This window comes from Ranitomeya variabilis, chromosome 1 (genome assembly GCF_051348905.1).
Source record: "Ranitomeya variabilis isolate aRanVar5 chromosome 1, aRanVar5.hap1, whole genome shotgun sequence".
In the NCBI taxonomy this organism is placed as follows: Eukaryota; Metazoa; Chordata; class Amphibia; order Anura; family Dendrobatidae; genus Ranitomeya; species Ranitomeya variabilis.
This window is the reverse complement of record NC_135232.1, coordinates 508,287,491-508,307,972: the sequence shown is the minus strand read 5'-3', so window position 1 is coordinate 508,307,972 and position 20,482 is coordinate 508,287,491. Positions and strand designations below refer to the sequence as shown.

At 44.1% G+C, this 20,482-nt stretch overlaps 1 protein-coding gene across 4 annotated transcripts in view; it reads right to left on the bottom strand.

Annotated features, from left to right (window-relative positions):
- Positions 1-1,222: 1,222 nt before the first annotated feature.
- Positions 1,223-20,482, bottom strand: part of LOC143765898 (tetraspanin-33-like) — a 224,848-nt gene continuing 205,588 nt past the window's right edge. For 3 of the 4 annotated variants that reach the window (XM_077253084.1, XM_077253092.1, XM_077253108.1), the window contains 2 exons: positions 13,450-13,611; positions 1,223-3,134 (listed from right to left, as the gene is read on the bottom strand). In XM_077253084.1, coding sequence (XP_077109199.1) covers positions 2,976-3,134; positions 13,450-13,611 — 321 coding nt within the window. In that variant the 3' untranslated portion in view covers positions 1,223-2,975. The remainder of the gene's footprint in view (positions 3,135-13,449; positions 13,612-20,482) is intronic. The other variant, XM_077253100.1, reaches the window with a different exon arrangement.

Here is a 20,482-nt window from a genome sequence, read left to right as displayed (position 1 = left end):
AATTAAAAATAACAGGTGAACACAAATACCAGACTGGAAAGAAAAAGTTCTAATTAAAAGAATTTAGTGCAAATCAAAAACAGCCTTAAGGCCCCGTGTCACTAAGCGATTTACCAACGATCACGACCAGCGATACGACCTGGCCGTGATCGTTGGTAAGTCGCTGTGTGGTCGCTGGGGAGCTGTCACACAGACAGCTCTCTCCAGCGACCAACGATCAGGGGAACGACTTTGGCATCGTTGAAACTGTCTTCAACGATGCCGAAGTCCCCCTGCAGCACCCGGGTAACCAGGGTAAACATCGGGTTACTAAGCGCAGGGCCGCGCTTAGTAACCCGATGTTTACCCTGGTTACCAAAAAAAACAAACAGTACATACTCGCCTTTCGGTGTCCAGGTCCCTTGCCGTCTGCTTCCTGCTCTGACTGAGATCCGGCCGTACAGTGAGAAGTGAGAGCAGCAGTGACGTCACCGCTGTGCTCTCACTTCTCACTGTACGGCCGGGAGTCAGTGAGAGCAGGAAGCAGACGGCAAGGGACCTGGACACCGAAAGGCGAGTATGTACTGTTTGTTTTTTTTTACATTTACGCTGGTAACCAGGGTAAACATCGGGTTACTAAGCGCGGCCCTGCGCTTAGTAACCCGATGTTTACCCTGGTTACCAGTGAAGACATCGCTGGATCGGTGTCACACACACCGATTCAGCGATGTCAGCGGGGCCTCAACGACCAAAAAAAGGTCCAGGCCATTCCGACACGACCAGCGATCTCGCAGCAGGGGCCTGATCGCTGGTACGTGTCACACATAGCGAGATCGCTATGGAGGTCGCTGTTGCGTCACAAAACTTGTGACTCAGCAGCGATCTCGCTAGCGATCTCGCTATGTGAGACGGGGCCTTTAGGCCACGTGCACACGTTCAGTATTTGGTCAGTATTTTACCTCAGTATCTGTAAGACAAAAGCAGGAAAGGAACAATCAGAGGAAAAGTATAATAGAAACATATGCACCACTTCTGTATTATCACCCACTCCTGGTTTTGGCTTATAAATACTGATGTGAAAAACTGACCAAATACTGATAGTGTGAAAGTGGCCTGGGAGTACTAAAAATTACACAAAATGTTTACATACCAGATTAGGTGTGAGGTGGCTGGGGATTATGGGGTTGCACTTAACTTAAAATAACGGATATACTTTTGCACAAAATAAAAACATCAATAAGAATTAAATGGAAAAACAATTAACATTTAATTTTTCATAGTATCCTGAATTTTGATTCAAAATTACATAAAAATGAATGAATTTACAAGAAAAATTTTAAATTGAAGTATCTTCATTATATTATACATCTTGTGATGAAAGAATTAAGGTATTGCAGTATGCCTACAGCCAACATCACAAAATAAGTGTTACAATTAACAAGGGTATACATTAAATAAACTTCCATGACATGGACAATTATTCATGTCACAACAAACGTTTCACATATGCTTTGTCAGGAGGTATCATTCATATAATGGAAACAATTTTATATTATTCACATCCTGGAAAATTTCTTTACAATCTTCTTTCAGTTTTTAGAGTGACAAGATAGTTTTTTGTCTTTTATAGCCAGCTAATTTTTTTATGCTTCAACATAGAAACAAGTGTCACTCCTACTAGCATTCTAAGCAACATTTGTAGTTCGTAAAGCTTCAATTATATTTTACAAATCTGCATTTATAGCAATTTACTCAAAGGCTCCATCAATAAGAGAACAATGGAGCAGTTTTTTGTACCACAGTAATGGAGAGAAAAGAGGAGTCCTCAATTATGGTGACATCCAATACCTCTTGCTCTTGATCACAGAGGGCACAGTCTGGGTTTTCCTCTACTATACCACCACCAACATGTTATTCAGCACATTAAAGAGTCATTCCCAAAATATTAAAGGGGTTTTCCCACAAACAAAAGTTAATTTTAATCAATACATCTTGGAATAATAATTTCCACAATTGAATTTGATTAAATAAAAATTGTCCCTGCTGTGTACTGTGTAATGGCTGTGTGTGACAGTACAGGAACATGGTCTGATCATATCACACCTCCTGGGCAGGGGACGACGCAAAAGAATATACAGACATTACAGCACGGGGATCGCAAATTATTATTTTTGTGAGGTAAAACATTGTCCTGCCTGTTTTTAAACAATCTTTACTTTAAAGAAAGAATCATTTGCAATCCCCTGCTATAATGTCTGGATGCTCTTTTGCGTCATCTCCTGATGAGGAGCTGTAGTGTGATCCGACCATGTTCCTGTACGGTCAGACACAGCCATTACAGAGTACACAGCAGCAGGGGCACATCTATAAGATTATCTCAGCACAGGAGAATTTTATTTAAACAGATCCAATTGAAGAAAGTATTATTATTCCAATATCTATTGATTAAAACAAAGTTTTGTTTGTGGGGAAAACCCCTTTAAGTTAACTGAGCTTTGTGCTCTGCTTTCTATAGCAATCCTATTGGCAGTGAATGGCATGGAGATTGAGTATATATAATCCATTCGAGATGGGTATCTATGGAGACCGGCTCCCAGGTTCCAGGGAGACGTTCTCAGGATCACTGGGGGTGCCAACAGTCAGTCCACTAATGAACAAGAAGTTATCACCCAACCTTATTATTTTAGGAATAGCTAGGCAAGTGCATGTTGTATACAAATTCCATCCCATAAGTCATTTGGGCATTTCAGTGCCAATGAATAGTCCCACAGAGTAACATGTAATCATGCCTAATGCGATGAAAATCATATGACAGATGCCATTCAAATCAAATAGGTTTGTGTAGGGAATACTACTCCACAGTAAGCCAACAATAACCAATGGTGAGTACAGGTGCAACTTACACAAAATGATTGGTTATGATTTTATGTCGTAAAAGGGATATATTCTCACAAGTATTTGGTTTATAAAGTGCAAATTGCAGGGATTCAGTACTTCTAAATATTCTGCCAGTCTTCAATATGCATTTGGTCCACGTGTGGGACCATGTCTTCTTCTGCATCAGACACGGTTCTTACCACAGCAGTGCTTTTTCTCCTGTCCTCTATGAAATTTATTTGATGAATCAGGACTACAGCTAAACAGATAACAACAATCTGAAAAACAGTAATACAAATATTATATAAAACTGAACACAGATAATGCAAAAAAAAGCAAAACAAAACCATACATTCGGACTTATGTACATCGCTTTTCACGGCTCAATGCAACCTATCAGGCCTTAATAGAGTGACAGCAGGATATTGGAAATTACTTAATTTCTATATGCCTCCAATTTCATACAACATCCAAGAGAAAAAATTGTGACACACTCAATCAAATGTCATCTTATAAAACTATTCTCCCCTAGTAAATTGCTTCTGTGGCACCATATCCAGTTCACAGAATATTTATACCTCTACAACATGAGCCTTAAAACTCATTCAGCTATCCGTGGGGGTGAGGGAGAGCTAATAATGACGAATTGAGGCTGGGGACGGAGCGCAAATGTTGAATTGAGGGTGGGGGAAAGGAGACAGCAAATGATGAGTTGAGGATGGGAAGAGAAAATGATGATGAATTAAGTATGGGGGACAGAGGACAGTCAGCAAATGATATTGCATTCAGGGTGGGAGGGCTGGGAGAGAGCAAATGATGAATTGATGGTGGGGGACAGGGGGCAGCAAATGATAAATTGAAGGTGGGGGTAGGGAGATAAAATTATGATGAATTAAGGTGAGGGAGAGCAAATGATGAATTGAGGGTGAATTAAAGCAAATAATGATTCATTGGGGTGGGGGAGAACAAATGATGATGAATTGAAGGTGGGGGAGAGCAAGTGATGAATTGAGGGGGGTCATGTTACTGTGCAGGGTAGCCCTATGTCACTTTTTTCTTCATCTAACATAGTGTAGAATTTGGAGGAAAATGTGGGAAATGTGCTCTGGAAGCGGTGCTCTATATAACTGGTGATCCTTGTATTACCTGTACGCTGACACTATATACTGAGCTACTGTGCATAATGTCACTAGTAATAACTGTATTACCGATAACTGTACACAGAGCTACTGTGTACAATGTCACTGATGATTCTTGTTGTAGGAGTGAAGCACCCCAAAATGCATATATATATATATATATATATATATATATATATATATATATATATATATATTATATATAGCCCAGGCAAAAATTAAGAGACCACAGCACAGTTTTATAAAAATCAGCTTCTCTACATGTCTGACACTTATTCCATTCCAGTGTCAGTTGAATTCCAACCAGAGTACCTCATTCTACTTAATGAGCTTCTGATTAGGTGATCACCTGAAACAAATCTTATTTAATGAAGGAAAGTATAAAAAACACTGCTGTGTTGTTTACAATCCTCTTGCAATAGTACAAGCTGGATGGCAAAATAAGTACTAGTAATATCCCAAAAGTAATAGGAATGGAAAAATAACTTTTAACCATGCTAAAGGAGTTGAAAAGAAAAGCCTTGAGTGAGGAAAAGAAGGGCTCATTTCTGGCTTTACCAGCAGAGGGATACAGTGAGCATCATGTTGCCTCCTTCCTTAAAATTTCTAAGACGGCAGTCCATTACAACAAGGTCAAACAGCAGACATTGGGAACAACAAAGCTACAGACCAGCAGAGGGTGAAAACTACTCTCCACTGACCGGGATGACCATCATCTTATTTGAATGTCACTCAGCAACCGCAGGATGACATCAAGTGACCTACAAAAGGAATGGCAAATGGCAGCTGGGGTGAAGTGCACGGCAAGAACAGTTCGTAAAAGGCTCCGAGAGGCAGGACTCAAGTCACGTTAAGCTAGAAAAAAGCATTTAATCAATGAGAAGCAAAGGAGAGCCAGGCTGAAGTTTGCCAAATACCATAAGGATTGGACCATAGAGGACTGCAGTAAGGTAATCTGATGAGTCTAATTTTCAGCCTTGCCCAACACCTGGTCATCTAATGGTTAGACGGAGACCAAGGCTGGAATTGGGCAGGTTAATCTTTGCAAAGGATATATGAATCAAGACACATACAGGGTTATCCTGGAAAAACAGTTGATTCCTTCTGCTCAGTCAATGTTCCCCAACTCTGAGGACTGTTTTTTCCAGCAGGACAATGTGCCATGCCACACAGTTGGGACATCAATGTGGATGTCTGTCATGGCCAGCCCAATCTCCAGACCTGAACCCCATTGAAAACCTCTGGAATGTAATCAAGAGGAAGATGGATAGTCACAAGCCATCAAAGATGAATTGCTTACATTTTTGTACTAGGGTGGCATAAGGTCACCCAAAAGCAGTGTGAAAGACTGGTGGAAAGCATGCCAAGACGCATGAAAGCTGTGATTAAAAATCATGGTTATTCCATAAAATATTGATTTCTGAACTCTTCCTGAGTTAAAACATTAGTATTGTTGTTTCTAAATGATTATGAACTTGTTTTCTTAGCATTATTTGAGGTCTGAAAGCACTGGATTTTTTTTATTTTGACCATTTCTCATTTTCTGAAAATAAATACAAAATTTAGTACTTGGAAATTCAAAGACATGTTGTCAGTAGCTTATAGAATAAAAGAATAATTTACATTTTACTCAAAAATATACCTATACCGAGAAAAATCAGACAAACTGAAAATTTTGCAGTGGTCTCTTAATTTTTGCCAGAGCTGTATATTGCATATTAGCCCATGTATGCAAATATATACAGTGGGAAAAATAGGTATCTGATACACTGCCAATTTTGTAAGTTTTCCCACCAACAAAGAAAGGAGAGCTCTGTAATTTTTATCATCCGTACATTTCAACTGTGAGAGACATAATCTAAAATTAAAAACCAGAAAATTACATTAATTTTTAAATAAAAACATTGCATGTTATTGCATGAAATAAGTATTTGATCATTTACCAAGCTGGCTCTCACAGACCTGCTAGTTTTTCTTTAAGAAGCCCTCCTACTCTGCACTCATTACCTGTATTAATTGCACCTGTTTGAACTTGTTACCTGTCTGTCGACACACTCGATCAATCACACTGGAGCCTCTCCACTTTAGCCAAGACCAAAGAGCTGTATGAGGACACCAGTGACAAAATTGTAGACCTGCACAAGACTCGCATGGGCTACAAGACATTAGTCAAGAAGCTTGGTGAGAAGACAACTGTTGGCACAAATATTTGAGAATGGAAGAAACACAAGATGACTGTCAATCTTCCTCAGCTTGGGGCTGCATGCAGAATTTCGCCTCGTGGGTTAAGGATAGGCTCGGACTGGCCCACCGGAGAACCGGAGGATCCTCCGGTGGGCCCAGGCACTGACACCTGCTGGCAGGGCCCCCACTGCTCCAGGGGCCCCCACTGCTCCGGGGGCCCCCCTGGCCGCCCCCCACCCACCCTCCTTGAAGACGATACTCACCCTGCTCCAGCGATGGTCTCGGCGTCTGCTCTGCACTGCATCTTCTTCCTGCTTGTGCGGTCACGTGGTACCGCTTCATTAAGGCCATGAATATGCGCATATTCATGACTTTAATCAGTATCACATGACCGCACAAGCACAAGCAGGAAGAAGATGCAGTGCAGAGCAGACGCCGAGACCATCGCTGGAGCAGGCAGCAGGGTGAGTATCGTCTTCAAGGAGGGTGGGAGGGTGGCGGCCAGGGGGCCCCCGGAGCGGCGGGTGCCCCTGGAGCAGTGGGGGACACTGGAGGGGGGGGCAGAATGCTGGACACCCACTGGGGGCAGATTGCTGGAGACACACTGGGGCAGAATGCTGGAGACACACTGGGGCAGAATGCTGGACATACACTGGGGCAGAATGCTGGAGACACACTGGGGCAGATTGCTGGAGACACACTGGGGCAGAATGCTGGACACACACTGGGGCAGATTGCTGGAGACACACTGGGGCAGATTGCTGGACACACACTGGGGCAGAATGCTGGAGACACACTGGGGCAGATTGCTGGACACACACTGGGGCAGAATGCTGGACACACAATGGGGCAGAATGCTGGACACACTGGGGCAGAATGCTGGACACACACTGGGGCAGAATGCTGGAGACACACTGGGGCAGAATGCTGGACACACACTGGGGCAGAATGCTGGAGACACACTGGGGCAGAATGCTGGACACACACTGGGGCAGAATGCTGGAGACACACTGGGGCAGAATGCTGGAGACACACTGGGGCAGATTGCTGGAGACACACTGTGGCAGATTGCTGGAGACACACTGGGGCAGATTGCTGGAGACACACTGGGGCAGAATGCTGGACACACACTGGGGCAGATTGCTGGAGACACACTGGGGCAGAATGCTGGAGACACACTGGGGCAGATTGCTGGAGACACACTGGGGCAGATTGCTGGAGACACACTGGGGCAGATTGCTGGAGACACACTGGGGCAGAATGCTGGAGACACACTGGGGCAGATTGCTGGACACACACTGGGGCAGAATGCTGGACACACACTGGGGCAGATTGCTGGAGACACACTGGGGCAGAATGCTGGAGACACACTGGGGCAGAATGCTGGAGACACACTGGGGCAGAATGCTGGAGACACACTGGGGCAGAATGCTGGAGACACACTGGGGCAGAATGCTGGAGACACACTGGGGCAGAATGCTGGAGACACACTGGGGCAGAATGCTGGAGACACACTGGGACAGAACGCTGGACAGACTGGGGGCAGAACGCTGGACAGACTGGGGGCAGAACGCTGGACAGACTGAGGGCAGAACGCTGGACAGACTGGGGGCAGAACGCTGGACAGACTGGGGGCAGATTGTTGGACACACGGGGGTAATATGCTGGACACACTGGGGCAGATTGCTGGACACACTGGGGCAGATTGCCGGACACACTGGGGCAGATTGCCAGACATACTGGGGCAGATTTCTGGACACACTGTCTGGTGGCAATGCTGGACATACTGGGACAGATTGCTGGACACTGGGGCAGATTGCCAGACATACTGGGGCAGATTGCTGGATACACTGTCTGGAGGCAATGCTGGACACACTGGGGAAGATTGCTGGACACTTGGGCAATATGCTGGACATACTGGGGCAGGTTGCTGGACACACTGGGGGTAATATGCTGGACACACTGGGGTAGATTGCTGGACACACTGGGGGCAGGACTGGAGGCATGGGCAGAATGTAGATACAGGGCATGATTGGAGACACGGGGCAGAATGAAAGACATGGGGCAGGATTGGATCATGGGGCAGGATGGATACGATGGAGACAGATGGGGCAGGATGGGGAGATCATATGGGGTAGAATGGATACTCATGAGGGCAGGATGCGAGAACATATGGCTGGAGCCAGGAATGAGATAAACGGGGCCAGGGTGGGGAATATTATTACCATAGGGGCTAATTAAGGGATATTATTACTGCAGTGATGTATTTATTTTATTTTTTGAGTATACTGTTTTAATTGGGGGGGCGGTCCTGTTACTGTGTAGAGTGACACTATGTCGCCTTTTTTTCTTCATATGGTGTAATGTAGAAGTTGTGAAAAATTAAGTAATGTGTTCTGCAAGTGGAGCTCGAGATAACTGTGTTATTTCCTGCAGAAATGAGTCCTGGCTGGAAGAAATGATGGCGGTCTGTGCTGGATGAAAGATGAAGGACTTCACCTAGAGACGTCACTGGTGAGTCAGTGTTACCTATACACTGACACTATACACTGTATACTATATACAGAGCTCCTGTGTATAATGTCACCAGTGATCACTGTATTACCTATACATTATATACAGAGCTCCTGTGTATAATACCACCAGTGATCTCTGTATTACCTCTACACAGACACTGCATACTAAGTACAGATCTCCTGTGTATAATGTCACTTAAGCTGCCGTCACACATTCAGTATTTGGTCAGTATTTTACATCAGTATTTGTAATCACACGTAATTGCTCTATGTTTTTACAAAGACAAATCCCTTCAAAACGAAGGGTATATGTACCACCCAGCAAAACTTCCACATATAGTGGGATCTATGCAATAAAGCGATCTCCACTATGGTACTAATATAAAATAAATTTTATTGAACATAATGTTAAAAACACAAATAGGATAAAATTACTACATGTAAGGAAGGTACACAATCCAATAAAACGGACTATACTGCCATGGGAGATTGCAAGATGGCTCAGGCTGAATGCAGTATATATACAATGAGAAATACCTATGCTATGATATGAGAGTCCATGGATAGAAAGCTGCCTCTATCAATGATACCTAGCTTAATAATATGGTGTCCTAAATCAGACCCCACAAAAATACATGGCATATGCTAGAGGGACGCCGGGGTCATTGCAGCAGGCGAACAGTAAGGTAATATCCTTTTACTACCTCTAGCATATGCCATGTATTTTTGTGGGGTCTGATTTAGGACACCATATTATTAAGCTAGGTATCGTTGATAGAGGCAGCTTTCCATCCATGGACTCTCATATCATAGCATAGGTATTTCTCATTGTATATATACTGCATTCAGCCTGAGCCATCTTGCAATCTCCCATGGCAGTATAGTCCCTTTAATTGGATTGTGTACCTTTCTTTCATGTAGTAATTTTATCCTATTTGTGTTTTTAACATTATGTTCAATAAAATTTATTTTATATTAGTACCATAGTGGAGATCGCTTTATTGCATAGATCCCACTATATGTGGAAATCAGTATTTGTAAGCCAAAACCAGGAGTGGGTGATAAATGCAGAAGTGGTGCACATGTTTCTATTATACTTTTCCTCAAATTGTTCCACTCCTGGTTTTGGCTTACAAATACTGATGTAAAATACTGACCAAATACTGCTAGTGTGACAGCAGCCTTATGGTGATAGTATTGTGTTTTTTTTTGTTTTTTTTATTTCTGATCAGTATTGTAGTATTCAGTCACTATGTGGTGGTAATATGTGGTCTGGAAATGGTGTTGTGGTATTTGTCCCTTGTATGTGCTATTTGGTCACCAAGTGGTGGTAATATGTGGTGTTGACACGGTGCGGTGGTATTTGTCCCTTGTATGTAGTATTATTCGGTCACTATGTGGTCTGGTCATGGTGTGGTGGTATTTCTTCCTGTATGTGGTATTATTGGTCTTGGTATAGTGGATTGTGTTGTGTATGGCAGTCATTTGTTCTCTCTGATATTAATTAGGAGAAGATTCTTTATTTCCATTAGAGTTTTAATGCTTTGTACACAGCGGCGGAGATGCACTTACAGGGGTTTCCTGTGGAAAAAAGTAATCACCTCTCCACAGGATAAGTGATAACTAGTGTTGAGCATTCCGATACTGCAAGTATCGGGTATCGGCCGATACTTGCTGTATCGGAATTCCGATACCGAGATCCGATATTTTTGTGATATCGGGTATCGGTATCGAAACAACATTAATGTAAAAATGTGTAAAAGAGAGAATTAAAATAAAAAATATTGCTATACTCACCTCTCCGACGCAGCCTGCACCTTACCGAAGGAAGCGGCAGCGTTCTTTGTTTAAAATTCGCGCTTTTCTTTCCTTTACGTGAGTCCCGGCTTGTGATTGGTTGCGTGCCGCCCATGTGACCGGGACGCAACCAATCACAGCAAGCCGTGACGTAATTTCAGGTCCTTCAGGATTTTAAAATTACGTTCCGGCGTTGTGATTGGTTGCGTCGCAGTCACATGGGAGACGCAACCAATCACAGCAAGCCGTGACGTAATTTCAGGTCCTTAAGGATTTTAAAATTACGTCCCGGCTTTGTGATTGGTCCGCGTCCCGGCAACATGGCCGCCATTAACCAATCACAAGCCGTGACGTCACGGGAGGCTGGACACGCGCGCTTTTTAAAATGGGCGCGTGTCCAGCCTCCCGTGACGTCCCGGCTTGTGATTGGTTGCGCCACGGTCAACCAATCACAAGCCGGGAGGCTGGACACGCGCCCATTTTAAAATTTTAAAATGCGCGCGTGTCCAGCCTCCCGGCTTGTGATTGGTTGACCGCGGCGCAACCAATCACAAGCCGGGACGTCACGGGAGGCTGGACACGCGCCCATTTTAAAAAGCGCGCGTGTCCAGCCTCCCGTGACGTCACGGCTTGTGATTGGTTAATGGCGGCCATGTTGCCGGGACGCGGACCAATCACAGCAAGCCGTGACGTAATTTCGTCACGGCTTGCTGTGATTGGTCCGCGTACCGGCAACATGGCCGCCCTGACCAATCACAAGCCGGGACTTCACGTAACCAAGTAAAAGCGCGAATTTTAAACAAACAACGCTGCCGGTTCCCTCGCTGAGGTCCAGGCTGCGTCGGAGGGTGAGTATAGCGATATTTTTTATTTTAATTCTTTCTTTTACACATTTATATGGATCCCAGGGCCTGAAGGAGAGTTTCCTCTCCTTCAGACCCTGGGAACCATCAGGAATACCGTCCGATACTTGAGTCCCATTGACTTGTATTGGTATCGGGTATCGGTATCGGATTGGATCCGATACTTTGCCGGTATCGGCCGATACTTTCCGATACCGATACTTTCAAGTATCGGATGGTATCGCTCAACACTAGTGATAACGTATTGATTGGTGGGGGTCTGACTGCTTGGACCCACTCAGCAAAATGTGGAACTTTTTATCCCCATTAGACTGGAGTGGCATGTCTGACTAGATCACTGATCCATTCATTCCCTCAGTGGCTGCACTTGTTTTTTTCTGGAAGCCCCAAAGAGAATGAATGGAGCTGCGGTCAGAAATCCCACCTGCCGCTGCATTTTAAAATAGTGATAAAAGTGTCCTGTCAGGGATAAAACTTCCCCAGTTTCTAATGGTCGGATCTAAGCGATCACCTATCCTGTGGAGCCCATGGATCAGTGATAACTTGTTTTACCAAGAACCACATTAATGTAAACTACCGTAATTATACATCCCAGTTATTGGGGCACACGGTAGATGTGCAGCAGCCGCCGGTGTTTTACAGCCGATGCTCCACTATAATGACAGATATTTGCATATAGCTGTAGGGTGGGCCCCTAGAGTCCATTCCTCTGGTGGGCCCCAGACACCCCAGTCCGACGCTGGTTAAGGATGATTATGAGAAAGGTCAGGAATCAGCAGAGAACTACATGGGAGTACCCAGACCACAGTCTCAAACATTACTGTTAGTAACACAATGCTACGTCATGGATTAAAATCCTGCAGGGCTAGCAAGGTTCCCTTGCTCTACTACAGGACTACAGGAAATGTCTGACCTGTCTAATTGCAAACAAAGGTTTCTGTACCAAATATTGAGATGTGCAATAACAAATTGTATTGTGGTACCGTGTTAGCCAGAAAAATCGACGTGAATACTTTTCTGTCCAATGATGACAAAAGTATTCTAGGAGTGATACCTTTATTGGCTAACTAGAAAATAATATGTTTGCAAGCTTTCAGAGAACAGCGGCTCCTTCTTCAGGCAAGATTACAAATATACCAAATATTAAGTTCTGTTTTTCTATTGTATCAGATACTTATTTTATGCAATAAAATGCTAATTAATTAAGTAAAAATCACACTGTGATTTTCCCGATTTCTTTTTTTATTTTTAAGATTCTGCCTCTCACAGTTGAAGAGTACCTACGATAAAAATTACAGACCTCTCCATTCTTTGTAGGTAGGAAAACTTGCAAAATCAGTAGTGTAACAAATACTTATTTTCCCCATTATACGTCTACTTTGGAAACTCCCTTGGCTTGGCAGGTATTATAGGATTAGCTGTTCTGAGGAACAATTTAGAAAATGCTCATTCATCCTACAATAGTGCTAATGGGATACTAAAGCATTACAAAGAGGTCACTAAACTCAATGGGCACCTACATTATGTAATTCACAAATTGAAGTGGTTCTCCAGGGAGCATCCCTCTGTTTTGGCTATCAAATTGAGTTCCTGACCCAGGGAACATCTTTCTTATATGGCAGATGGGATATATAACTAACAAATAAAGTTGGACTCTTTAACGCTATAGCATGCAAACATGAAAAATATGAAATTGATATTGCTTTACTGCTTTAGGAAATAGGAAAAAACAAAGATCAATTGGCATAAATTGGCCAATTCATGTATGCCCAGTAGCCACGAAAAGGCGATCCTCTTTGCTGGGAACCTAATGAATTTCCTCTCCTGGGCTTATAGCCTACATTTATATGGGCAGGTAGGATCTTGCTGTGATTAAAACTGCCATAGGCAGATGGGTGGAGTCTCAGTCAGAGAGCTTATGTATACAAATATCAAAAACTAAACATCACTTCCAGAAAGCAGGTGTCAACAGGTGCATACTAATAGTATCCATCTCCATATATAGCTAACATTTAATAATATATAAAACTAACATTTAACTAATTATTTGTTAAAATAAGATTTGTTAACTAAGTTTTGTAAAAAGTATTATACCTCGAGTAAGATTAGTCCCAATGCAATATAGCCCAGGAACAAAAGATTGCCTCTTCCCCAACTGACAATCTTGTCCAAGCAACCATCAATAAAAATACGCTCCTCTGCCTGCCAACTCATGAGGTTCTGCGTCTCATATCCACACATTGTATTAATAACAGTCTGGAAAAAAGAAATGTTAACAACTAGAAAATGTGCATGAATGGATTGGGGACTTAAACATATGCAAATAGTGACATTTTTTATCATTTATGATAATGAAGAATTTTAAAGACAGCACCCTTACCTCTCAACCCGTAAGGTAGTTATCTGGGGTGACAGATTGTGAGGTCTTCCTGGGCCCCACGCTCAGAGGGGCTCACTCGGAGCTACCGCTGGTCTACATTGTAACGATGTGTGCAGCAAGCCAATACAGTTAAACTCTGCGGTGGAGCAGGGAAACATGATCCCCCTGCAGTACTGTACCACGTTCTGTATACCACAGGTTGATTTAACCCCTTTACCCCCAAGGAGGTTTGCAAGTTAATGACCAGGCCAATTTTTACAATTTTGACCACTGTCGATTTATGTGGTAATAAGTCTGGAACACTTCATTGGTTTCCACTGATTCTGAGAATCTTTTTAGTGACATATTGTACTTCATGATTGTGGTAACATTTCTTTGCTATAACTTGCATTTATTTGTGGAAAAAGGAAATTTGGCCAAAATTTGGAAAATTTAGAAATTTTCAAACTTTGAATTCTTATACCATTAAATCTGAGATATACTGTACATCACACAAAATTGTTAATAAATAACGTTTCCCACATGTCTACTTTACATCAACACAATTTTTTAAACAAAATTTTTTTGTTGGAAAGTTGTAAGGGTTAAACGTTAGCCAGCAGTTTCTAATTTTTCTAATAAAATGTACAAAACCAATTTTCTCTAATCCCTTCCTCGACAGCACACAGGAGGTTGCCATCCCATCCTAATTAGGGACAGGAAACACAGGAGGTTTAAATATCCCTCCTCTTACCTCTTCCAGTGTTTTCCTGTCCCTATGGGATGAAGAGATTTTGTTTTTTTTTTCTCCTGAGAGCTGGGTTGCAACAGACTCTCTTAGGCTGGAGACACACTGGTGCGAGATACGGCCGAGTCTCGCTGGTTAAAAGCAAGCTGTGGCGCCGGCACTCCAGAGCGGAGCTGTGCAGCTCCATGTATTGCTATGCAGCTGCACGCTCCGCTCCGGAGTGCAGGTGCCACAGTTTGCTTTTAACCAGCGAGACTCGGCCGTATCTCGCACCAGTGTGTCTCCGGCCTTACAATATACCTTTTAAGCCGGGCAGCCTGGGTCGATCGTCCTGCACCTTCCTCCCACAGCTGTGTAAGTAGGTGGCAAGTCCCTTTAACTGCACTCTCTTCCCCTTCTGTGCTGCCCCGTGCCTCTCATGTAAATATGTGATACGTTCCTTATCGTAATGTACTGTTGTGATATTATGCCGTGTACCACCATCTGATACACTACATATGTTGTGTGATTTATGTGTTCGCCCTGTAACATTACGCTATGTCAGCAGTGTTCCTATATATATATATATATATATATATATATATATATATATATATATATATATACTTATATGTTTCCTATTATAATGTTTGCAATGTTTATCTATGATGCCTTGTTATCCCTGTTAGTTAGTTGCTAGCTCAGGGACAGTAAACAGTTGATGTTGGGTGTTGGACCAGCAGCAGCAGTGAGAATGCAGGAAGCTGCAGGATTTCCATCCAGAATTGCCTGGGACTTCAAACAGAGCAGATGCTGAGGAATATATGGCATTGCCAGGCCTCCAAGACGGGAGGGAGCTGCTGCTCTGAATTAAAGACTGAACACTCAGAGTGAGACTTGCAATACAGGCCTCAGGATTGCCAGAAAGGCCCCCGCTTCTGTAGGGCTATGCCCGGAGTGTGGAATTCCTCTGGAACTGGACTGCTGCAATTGCTGTGGGTGCAGTTGGAGAACGAAACAGGGAAAGAATAGGAAAACCAGTATTGTACTCTTGCCTTTACTGCATTCCACTACTGTTCAATAAAAGTTATTTTCCCCATTGGAGTACAGCGTGTCCCTGGATCATCTATTGTCTGGACTGCTGTGGCCCAAGGAGAGGAGGTAACTGCACGTGGGGGAAAGAGCCTATCCATTCCATATTACTTGTACAAGGAGCCGGGGTGTTCACAGACTGTGTTTGGTGGGTGAGCTCGGTCAGGACTATCACTCCGGTGCCCCCTTGTTTTACAGCTGCTCCCACCTGCACCATCCTCCGGCGATAGTCGGGCAATGCTGGGTGGTGAGGAGTGACTGGGGGCCTCCCGTAGCCCCTCAACCAACTAGGATCTCTCCACTCGCTCCTGTAAGCTGGTGGTGTCTTCCGATGCTTCTCCGGCCGACCTGGGCGAGCACACGAAGTTATGTGCACTGCCGAGTCAGTAAGGTACAACTTCTGGTATACGTTCCACAGTGGAACGCACCACCATTTTTGTGGAAAATTTGACATTTCAACCACGAAAGACACCCAGAAGTAGGACCTGATACACAGGGGGAGAGATATCATCCTATTGGATGAGAAGAAGCACCTAGTCTCGGTTCCTAAATAAAAGGACCCTGAGTGAAGACTCCATTAGATAGGGCTAAAGTTTTAAAATGATGGATGTGTCTTCACTTAGGTCTGCATCTGCAGAGCCCAGCGCTAACCTTGGCCCAGTGATTATACCTGGTAAGGGTAGGTCCTTTTGGAACAGGATCCATCCTATTGGATTTCCTCTCTCCTCTCATCTAGGGAGACAAAGATCCTGCACCAAAATCAAGGGAAAAATTAGCAAATCGCAAATGTACCATTTGCAGTAAGAGTCTCCCATCCGGACATAAAAAAGCTTTATGGTAGCTCTGCACGGAGAAAATCATCCATGCGGAACATTCAACCCTGAAGAGGGAGAGGGAGAGCTTACTCCGGGTCATACAGAGGATAATAAAAAATTGTTCTTTTCCTCTGACATGGAGGAATTATTGCTTACGGTCAGAAATGCGATGGGAGTTGAAGAGGAGAAACCGTCCCGCACAGTGAAGGATGAAATGTTGAGGGGTCTGAAATCTAAAAGGAAGATGGTATTTCCCATCCATCACAACATTCGTAGCTTAATCCTGAATGAATGGGAATTCCCAGAAAGGAAGCTGAACATCCTAGGTGATCTGAAGGATCGCTTTCCCCTGGATGAAGACATCTGAAAGTGCTGGACAGAAATTTCCAAAGTGGATATCCAGGTGGCTAGGGTAGCCAAAAAAAACTACCTTACCCTTTGAGGAATCCTCCCAAATTAAACATCCACTTGACCGCAAGATGGACAGTCTACTCAGGAAGTCTTAGGAAGCATTGGCAACCTCCATAAGGACAAATGTCACAACCACCTGCGTCACAAGAGCCCTGTTTCTTTGATTGCAAGAGTTGGAATTAAGGGTGGTAGACCTAGAAAAGATCTTCTGGCCTCGTTACTAGGGTTGAGCGAAACGGATCGTTCATTTTCATAAGTCGCCGACTTTTGGCAAAGTCGGCGTCTCATGAAACCCGACCCGATCCCTGTGTGGGGTCGGCCATGCGGTACGCGACTTTCGCGCCAAAGTCGCGTTTCAATTACGCTCAAAGCGCCATTTCTCAGCCAATGAAGGTGGACGCAGAGTGTGGGCAGCGTGATGACATAGATCTCAGTCCCTACCATCTTAGAGAAGGGCATTGCAGTGATTGGCTTGCTTTCTGCCGCGTTACAGGGGCTATAAAGGGGCGTTCCCGCCGATCGCCATCTTACTGCTGCTGATCTGAGCGTAGGGAGAGGTGCCGCTTCGTCAGAAGCAGGGATAGACAGTGTTAGGCAGGGTACATTCACCCCCAAACCGCTTGTGCTGTAGCGATTTCCACTGTCCAACACCACCTTTTGTTTGCAGGACAGTGGAAGCTACATTTTTTTTTCCTCAGTGCTGTAGCTCACTGGGCTGCCCTAGAAGGCTCCCTGATAGCTGCGTTGCTTTGTGTGTACGCCGCTGTGCAAACCAACTGCATTTTTCAAAGCACAAATCCTGTTGTTCCTTCCTTTCTGCACAGCTATCTTGTTTGTTTGTCCACACTTATGTGTGCAGCAGTCCTTTTTATAGCTGCCTGCCATACTTTTCTGAGATTACTGCAGGGAGATAAAGATTGGCAAGTCTGCCTCTGTGCCAGTGCTGTGTGTGGCATCTGTCTCTCATTGTGTGCCACAGAAAACCTAGTGTGTAATATTGTTTTGTTTTTTTTTTTAATTCTCCCTGTAAAAAAAAAATAATTAGTGGGAGATAAAGATTGGCAAGTCTGCCTCTGTGCCAGTGCTGTGTGTGGCATCTGTCTCATTGTGTGCCACCGAAAACCAGTGTGTAATACTGGGCCATTTTTTTTTTTCTAAATTCTCCCTGTAAAAAAAAATAATTAGTGGGAGATAAAGATTGGCAAGTCTGCCTCTGTGCCATTGCTGTGTGTGGCATCTGTCTCATTGTGTGCCATCGAAAACCACTGTGTAATACTGGGCCATTTTTTTTTTTTCTAAATTCTCCCTGTAAAAAAAATAATAATTAGTGGGAGATAAAGATTGGCAAGTCTGCCTCTGTGCCATTGCTGTGTGTGGCATCTGTCTCATTGTGTGCCACCGAAAACCACTGTGTAATACTGGGCCATTTTTTTTGGGGGGGTAAATACTCCCTGTAAAAAAAAAATTAATAGTGGGAGTCTGGGAGATAAAGATTGGCAAGTCTGCCTCTGTGCCATTGCTGTGTGTGGCATCTGTCTCATTGTGTGCCACCGAAAACCACTGTGTAATACTGGGCCATTTTTTTTTTTTTCTAAATTCTCCCTGTAAAAAAAAAATAATTAGTGGGAGATAAAGATTGGCAAGTCTGCCTCTGTGCCATTGCTGTGTGTGGCATCTGTCTCATTGTGTGCCACCGAAAACCACTGTGTAATACTGGGCCATTTTTTTTGGGGGGGGGTAAATTCTCCCTGTAAAAAAAATAATAATTAGTGGGAGATAAAGATTGGCAAGTCTGCCTCTGTGCCATTGCTGTGTGTGGCATCTGTCTCATTGTGTGCCACCGAAAACCACTGTGTAATACTGGGCCTTTTTTTTTTTTTTCTAAATTCTCCCTGTAAAAAAAAAAAAAATTAGTGGGAGATAAAGATTGGCAAGTCTGCCTCTGTGCCATTGCTGTGTGGGGCATCTGTCTCATTGTGTGCCACCGAAAACCACTGTGTAATACTGGGCCATTTTTTTTTTTCGGGTAAATTCTCCCTGTAAAAAAAAAAATAATTAGTGGGAGTTAAAGATTGGCAAGTCTGCCTCTGTGCCAGTGCTGTGTGTGGCATCTGTCTCTCATTGTGTGCCACAGAAAACCTAGTGTGTAATATTGGGGGGGGGGGTGTTTGTTTTTTTGTTTTTTAAATTCTCCCAGAAAAAAAAAAAATTAGTGGGAGATTAAGATTGGCATTTCTGCTGGAGTGCTGGTCCTGTGTGTGCCATCTGTCTCAAATTATTGGGGCACAGAAAACCTAGTGTGTAACATTGGGCCTGATTTTCCTTTCAGTGTCAGGCACCTATAAAGGTATATATAAATCCAACAGAAGTTTGAGTTCACCTTATAAGTTGTTTTACAGTAACAAATACCGTTACTTTGGTTACGTTTTGCAAACAATGAGGAAGTCTAGTGGAAGAGGTCGTGGCCGTGGGCGGTCATTGTCAGCTGGTAATGATGGTAGTGGTGGTGAAGCATCAGGTGGTCGTGGTAAAAGCAGTACAGCACCTAAGTCTCGAGTTGTTGAGCCATGTTTGTTTTCTGGCTACACAAGGCCTCGAACGCTCTCTTTTCTGGGAGTAGGAAAACCACTTTTGAAGCCGGAGCAGGAGGAACAAGTATTGGCTTTCATTGCTGACTCTGCCTCTAGCTCTTTCGCCTCCTCCTCGGAAAGTGCCAAATGTCAGAGCAGTGCATCGTCAGTGGATGCTCCCGGTCAGGAACAAGTTGCTTCCTTGTGTCCTTCACCCAGAACAACAGAGAAGGATGCGTCAGTCGACACAACAGGTTACTCCATGGAGCTCTTTACACATACCGTTCCTGGGTTAGACAGTGAAACAGTTAACAGGCCATGCCCATTAGAAGTTGAATCAGACATGGAGTGCACAGATGCACAGCCACAGCCAAATTACTATGCTGTTCCTTTGACTCAGACCAGAACATTGCCCTCGCAGTGTACTGAGGCAGAATCAAACCCAGCGGAGACTATGGTGCCCCGTCACGAACGCTATACCACCGGCTTACACGGTGACACAGACGAAGTTGCACACGACATAGAAGAGGAGGTCATAGATGATCCAGTTGTTGACCCCGATTGGCAGCCATTGGGGGAACAGGGTGCAGGCGGCAGTAGTTCTGAAGCGGAGGAGGAGGAGCCACAGCAGGCATCAACATCACAACAGGTTCCATCTACCGGGCCCGTATCTGGCCACAAACGCATGGCAAAACCAAAACCAGTTGGAGGACAGCGTGGCCATCCGGTTAAAGAAGCTCAGTCTGCAATGCCTGAAAAGGTATCCGATAGTAGAAAGAGTGCAGTCTGGCATTTTTTTAAACAACATCCAAATGATCAGCGCAAAGTCATCTGTCAAAAATGTTCAACTACCTTAAGCAGAGGTCAGAATCTTAAAAGTCTAAATACAAGTTGCATGCATAGACATTTATCCACCATGCATTTGCAAGCCTGGACTAACTACCAAACGTCCCTAAAGGTTGCAGCACCCTCGGCCAATGAAGCTAGTCAGCAACGCTACATCCCTTCCCTCACCGTAAACCCACCATTTCCCGCACCACCTGCAGTATCAGTGCAGCTTTCGTCGCCAGGCCAAAGCAGTCAGGGAATCACCAGGTTTGCAGTAGGAAACACTGCATGTAGGGCACCGGCAAGAATACCATCTCCAACCCTA